At 29.0% G+C, this 7,380-nt stretch overlaps 1 protein-coding gene across 1 annotated transcript in view; it reads left to right on the forward strand.

Moving 5' to 3' along the window:
* LOC119683069 overlaps positions 1-1,284 on the forward strand; it is a 27,581-nt gene extending 26,297 nt beyond the window's left edge. The window contains exon 2 of the mRNA XM_038096675.1: positions 1,005-1,284. Coding sequence (XP_037952603.1) covers positions 1,005-1,284 — 280 coding nt within the window. The remainder of the gene's footprint in view (positions 1-1,004) is intronic.
* Positions 1,285-7,380: the final 6,096 nt, after the last annotated feature.

A 7,380-nucleotide genomic window follows, 5' to 3' on the forward strand; every position in this document is an offset into this window, starting at 1 on the left:
AAACACACACATATACACAATTTATCAATAACAACGACAATCAATGACAACAAAATGCCACACCAATAATATTCATTTGAGTTTAATATATTTTTAAAATTAATAAATTTTTCATTTTTATCAAAAATTATTAAGTAATATTAAACTTTTATAAGCCTTATTAATTGCATTTAAATTTTGAGAACGTGAAAATTTTCACTATGGCAACGCCATAAGTAATTCGCGGCATACGCTCCCCTTCACAGCATGGTGTGCTATGTTGCCCCCTCTATCTTATCATAAACTGTTTATTGGTTGCATTAAAAAGCTAACGCTTACGCGCTGCCTTAGCTGTATCAGCAACTACAACACCAATTACAGCAGCAACGAAGGCAGTAATTCCGTAAAAAAATCGCATATATTTTATTGCTGTGTATTGTTGTTGTTTGCACTTTGTACTACTCACTTGAATCCTCCATTTCTTTGGCAATTTTTATCCAGGCCTTGTCAACAACATCTTTTTTCAAATAATGCGGATGCGAACGATCATACATGCACGGATATTTCTCCACTAAACCGCAAATTTTTGCATTTATTTGATAATTGTCCGGTTTGGAATCATTTGAATTTGACATTTTTATATATTTTCTAAATTAATATCGCTATATCAATCCTAAAACTCAAAAAATCAACTCCAACAATTGTTATCGCAGAATTATTGCTAGCAACAAACGCGTTGTTAACACAAACGAACGACAATGTAAGACTGAAAAAAACAAGCAAGCAAATGTATAAAATATTGAACGAAGTTGCCGACGAAATATTCAATATATGCGATATGCAGGCAGGCAGGCAGGCAACAAAACAAAGTATTATGGCAGCAGCAACAACACAAAACCAAAACAATACAAGCAGCAGCTGCTGCGAAAACAGCAATCGACGTTGTAATCTTGCTGGGTGCTAAAGTGTGTATGTGCGAAAGAGTGAGCAATAATTTAAATTACTTTATTTTGCCTGTTATTTAGTTTACCCAAAACGTTATTTTGCTGTTCAGCATACATAGCAACGCAAGCGACGGCAACACGGCAACAACACAACGACAACAATAAGTCCAATAACAAAAACAACATTGCAGTGATAACGTTGACAACGCAAGCAGCAAACAAACAACCACCACCAATTTCAGCAATGACAACAACAACCACAACAACACCAACAACTACAAACGCATTTCGTATTGTAACCAGCATAGCCAACAAAGCAACTGTAACAGCAACTCTCGTACCTGTGCCATGCTATTGTTGATGTTGCAGCTGTTTTTCTAAATCATTTTTGTTTTTGTTTTTGTTTTTGTACTACTTCATTATTTCAACATATTCTCATGCTTGGGCTTGCATCGCCGCCGGAGTTCAGCAACAACAGTTTGTTGCTATCGTTTCCAGTTTTGTTGTTTATATTCTTCTTCATGCTCTCTCTCTTACACTTTGTTTCGTTTGCTTCTCAATATGCCTTCTTGACAGCACTGCCATTATATTAAAAATTATGCTCTTTTGTGTTTTGTTGTGATTGCCAATTTCGTTTATGTTTACAAACGGCAATGCCAGCTATAAGGATTTTGAATGAAAATTTAAAATAAAATTAAAAATAATAAAATTTCTTTTAAATCAAAAGGCTCTCTCTTAATACATAGTTTTTATTTAGAAATTAAATTTAATATTAAATTTTTCTTTTTAATTATGTATTTCACTGAAATTCCGTTGATTATAAATTAACGCGTTAATTCAGAAAAACTTTAGATATTTAATTTTAACCACCTTCGTGTTATAAAGTTATGGACACATACATATGTATATACAAAGGCCGTGTGCGAGTACTAATAAATTGATAGGATTTTCAAGGATATAGTAAATTATGTCAGTATGGTAGGGAATGTTGGTATTTACCGAAATTGCAAGTAGGGTAATTTAGATAAAAATTAAGCAACCAAGGTGTTACCATTGTGAAAATTTTATAAGATGTTTCATAAATAAATTTAAAAACTTTTAACCAAAAATAATATATAAGTGGAATAAATAAATATTTACATTAGTGCAGTGCAAAAAATCCTTAGGAAATTTCAATTTACTTTACTTCAATTTATTTAACCGTAATTTTTTCTATTAGAATACCAAATAAAATACTCGCAATTTTCGAAAACAAACATGTAAAGCAACAACAATGATCATAAATTCTTCAGAATTAGATTCTACTCACAAGATTTTTTACGTCTTAAGTTTTAGTGCAGCCAAATTCAAAAATAAGTCTATTTTGCATATTTACTGGAAACATGTTATAAAATTCCAGTCATCCGTTAAAATCATATGAGCATTTTAATTTACTAATAAGATCGTATACATAAATAAATAAATTAATTTAACGCCGTGAGCACAAGGTCTAATTATAAAAGAATAATGTAAACCATTACCTTTCTAATACTCAGTCTGTTTTATTTAATTTAAATTAATTAATTTTTAGTGTTTAGAATTTTTATTTTTCATATTGTACATAAATAATGAACAACATATGTTAAAAAAGAATTTAACATATTTCAAAAGTAATGCCAATTTGTTGCAACCAGACTTAATGCTGTTTTTTTTACAACTCAGAAAGAAGAAATTATGACTATTATACAACTTAACTTTTTATAAATAAGTATACTAAACTTTTGCTCTTAGTGTAGTAGAACTTGAGATTCTATAGTAATGGTATTTCTAACCATAAATTATTACTTCAATAAACACAAAACAATTAAGTATTCAGACGTGCTTGGTATTTCGTATTTTAAACTACATAATTGACATAAAATAGTAAATTGAAATCAGCTGCTTTACATTTCATTTGCTTTATATTACCTAGAAGCAAGAAAATTAAATAAAAACCCTTAATGTTTGTTTCTTAATTTAACTTTTTTTTAATAATTATTTGATGTTCTTTTTAAATTAAAATAGAAATTATGAAACATTTCACAATAGGTCTGTTCCACGAGCTACCTGTAGTAACTTTGAGTAATACGGCGTTTACATTGGCCGAAAATGGCTCATTTTGGTCAAAAATCGAAAATGAGTATCGAATGGCTCATTCTTGCATATAAAATTTCAAGCACAAAAATGAGCAATTTTCTCACATTCTGTATGAATGACATTCGAATGCATTCCACATACGTTCCAAATGCAAAGGAATCCATTGAACATACCCTAAATGAAAGCTCTTCATGGCATTTTGACAGTTTGGAAAAAGCTGTTTTGACATATTTACAAAAAAAGGTAAACAAATGTTTAGTGGTTGCATTTTCTTTAAAACGATGCACTGCTTTTACTTCCCAAAAAGTAATTAATCGAAGTTAAAAATATGTTTTAAGTTTCTAATGTAAGGTTTGAAGGCATATTTAAACTTCATGCAACATTTTTTTGGCACAGGCCAAAAATCAAATCAACATGCAAGTTGAAAAATCAGCTGTTGAAATGAGAACAAATGAAATAGAACGAATGTAAACACTTTCAAATGGCTCATTCAAAATGAGCCATTTTCGGCCAATGTAAACGCCGTATAACACTGTGTATACCCAAATGCGTTCCACCAGAAAAATTTTCGAGTAAATAAAAACATCTGACAGAGCGTAACATCCCTGTCAAAATTTGAAAAGGCTACACAGACTTTACTCGTACATTTTATTTAAAGTAAAAGTTTTATTGATATGTGAATCAGCTGTTTTGGTTTGATTTAAAATTTTTGTATTTTTGTATTATTTCCGCGACACTGGTGTTCTCGCCAGACTTTACACAAAACTGTTCCATGAAAATCTGTGTAAAGAGCGTAATTAGGCATTTTTTTGTGCTACGCTTTCAGTATGTACTTTACTTAAGTTTTTTTGAGTTTTACTACGAGTAACTCATTGAACAGACCTAATATATTTAATAAATTCAATCTGTAGTTCGATTATATCAAAGCCCAATATATTATATTGCACACAATTTTTTAACATTAAATTTCATTAATTTGAATTCATAATATTCTTAGCCTTATTTGATAATTATTATTTCTTTTTGGTTTTGTCCAAATTTCGCTGTTCTGTAATTATGTTATTGTAGCATAAATACGTACAATAAAACCTGATGTAGATGCGCGTATACACTGACCAGACCTTGGCAAGTTTTTTATGTTTGAATGCAAATATATATTGTTTTGGAATTTGGGCTAAGAACAAAAATATGTATATGTTAATGAAAAAGTCAAAGTGTCTGCCAAAATCTTGCAAAAGTTAGTCAATGAATGACTGAAATGTAAGCACAGTATACGACAATGTCAATTTCATGCCATTTGGTCGTACAACTTCTACGTTGAAATGCGAAATTTGTGGCAAGTCTCATGTGTAAAAGCAAAATTTGGAGGTCTGACGATAAGTTGAACGGAAATCAAAACATTTTGATTTTTCGTCAAAGTTGCTCGTGTTTTTTAGTATACAATCGGATTTTTGTTGGCTTATATGGCATTTAACCGGCTTCAAACGACTGATTTTGGTCAAAAATCTCAAATGAATATCAATTGACTAATTTTTGTATACAAAATTTCATATGCGCAAATGACTTCCATTTGCTGATTTTGTGCAAATGAGTTCCTACCAGTTTCAAATGAGTTCTAAATGCGTTCCAAATGCAAAAAAAGACTTTGAATATATATTATAAATAAAAGCTTTTCATGACATTTTGACAGTTTAAGAAAGCTGTTTCTGACATATTTAAGAAAAAGGTAAACAAATATTTCGTGATTGCATTTGCTTGAAAACGATGCACCACTTTTTGGAACTTTTACTTACTTCTCAAATAGTACTTACTTAAAGCTAAAAATAAGTTTTAAATTTATATTGTAAGGTTTGAATGTATATTTTACCTTCACCCAATATTTTTTTGACAGTTTAAGAATCAAATCAAAAGGCACGTTGACAAATCAGCTGTTTGAAGTGAGAACAAATAAAAAACAACATATGTGAAGACTTTCAAATGACTGGCCACTTGCGGCCAGTATAAATGCCATATTACATGAAGAATTTCATTCTATTTTAAGGGATGGAAGCAAAAACATCGTTTAAATTCATGCACGATTTTATTTTGTAGTAGAAAGGTTTTTTTTTTTGCTTGGGCGTGATTAAAATAATATCCACTGTGTGGGATGTGTAGTAGCAAGCGATGTCGCTGTACGACCAAGTTTGATATGAACTCACGGTATTGCCAGGAAGCTTGTAAATATTAATAATGCAAACGGAATCACATAACGTAGTTTGTTTATTGAACTATTGTATGAAATATTGAATATATTTTATTAAACAATACTTTGTAAGTTTCTAAACATAATGTACTTCATCTTGAATAAAAATTTAAAAAGCATTTTTATGATTTTATATCTTAATATATAATATTTATAATATATAATAATATGTTTTAAACTATTTATTTAATATTCAATGGAAGTGTCAAATGTTTAGCTTGTAATATTAAAATCTTGAAGATTTTTTTAGCTTTCATACATAAGTAATTATAATTTTAATTGTAGTTTTGCTCATTCGAGTCGTTTTATTAAAATCGTGTTCACACAGCAAGTCATTATTTAATCCTAATTTGATTTCTAATTTCTGTTTCTGTAGTTGCACTAGTTAATGAAAATAGCGAGCATTTAGTACTGTTCTGTTTTTTTCATTAGTTTATGAGAATTTTTCCCATTATTACTCAATTATACAATTTAAAATTAAAAGCTTAATTTCAACTCGATTTTGCAGAAATTTTAATTTCGTTGCCATTTTGGTTGTCGAATTTTGGTATGAAATCCGACTATAATTATAACTTGATTTTTTAACAAACGAAATTAAAAGAGACAAGCAAGTAAAATGACAATCAAAATGATAGTGCTTGCCCTATGTGAATAGACTACAAAAATGTCGAATAATTTCTAACTTCAGATTGTTCTTTAACACGGCAGTTAAAAGGTGTAAAATTTTCAATTTGTTTATCTATAAACATATTGTTATTTTATAAAGCATTTGTAGTATTATAAATTAATTTACAATAAATATGTTACGATAGATATAGGTTAGAAGACTATTAGAAGATTGAGGTTATATATTAGAAAACGTTTTATTATATATAGTGCGAAAATTCTTTATCAGACTTTATGTTCTCCCACCAATATTCCTCGCTTAACTCAATTTTCTACCAACCTACTTAATAATAATGAGGTATCAACTTAATTCCTAGCTCTTCATCTAAATCATAAGCCGAGGCATAAGTCCGCTCTACAATTGTGGTTACAACAACTCTTTGCACAGAGTTTAGTAATTACTACCTGCCAATAACATGCTACCTTCCTCCACTCACTTGTTCTCAATTTTGGATTATATATATTTGTTTTCTTAATACTAAGCTTTCAGTATTCTAATGTCTGTTATTTCCTTGATAACTGGAATGAAAATTCAACTTTTGAACCATACGGTCTAATACCTGGAAGTTGTCCCTTTTGCTATAATTTTTATAAAAGTGGTTTTATTGGGTTCAGATCTCACACTGTGGCTATCGATGCTTTCCACCTACTGGGACCAAAAAAAAGTTATATAAATATAGATGTATGAAATTCGTTTTAAATAGAAACTTATTAAAAACCATTTTAACAGATATTATGAATTATTTGAATTATATGGCACAATTTAAAGTACATATCAAGATATTTGTAAAGTTATTTAATTATTATTAATAGGTAAAGAGCTTCTATTAGAGTTAATTCGAATTATTATTAATACTATTAATAGTAGCCGAAATTTTTTCTTTCAGAGTTGTAAAAAAACAGCATTAAGTCTGGTTGAATCCAATTGTTATCACTTTTAAAATATGTTCAATGATTTTTTAACACATGTTTTTTGTTAAAATTTATTAATTTAAATAAAAGAAACTAAAATAAATATTAGAAGAACAATGGTTAGCATATTTGTTTTATATATTTAAATATATATATATTTATTTATATATTTGAATTTATTACTAAATGAATTTCTCATATGATTTTTACGGTTGACTAGAATTTCACAACATATTTCCAATAAATATTCATAATGTATTGATTTTTGAGTTTGGCTGCACTTAAACTTACGTCATAAAATTTTTTGCGAATGAACCATAATTCTGAAGATTTTACAAAAATTGTTGTTGCATTACGTTTTCTTTTGTAAGTTGCGAGTATTTTTTTTGCTAATCTGAAAGAAAAAATTACGGCTAATGTTTTATTAATAATAGGCCTTTTCGGTGGCTCGCAAGTATGACAAAAAATGCATGCTGGCTTATATTGGCCTAATGTAAGCAAATTACATTTTGTATAAAAATA

The sequence above is a fragment of the Teleopsis dalmanni genome, chromosome 1 (genome assembly GCF_002237135.1).
Source record: "Teleopsis dalmanni isolate 2A chromosome 1, ASM223713v2, whole genome shotgun sequence".
Lineage (NCBI taxonomy): Eukaryota > Metazoa > Arthropoda > Insecta > Diptera > Diopsidae > Teleopsis > Teleopsis dalmanni.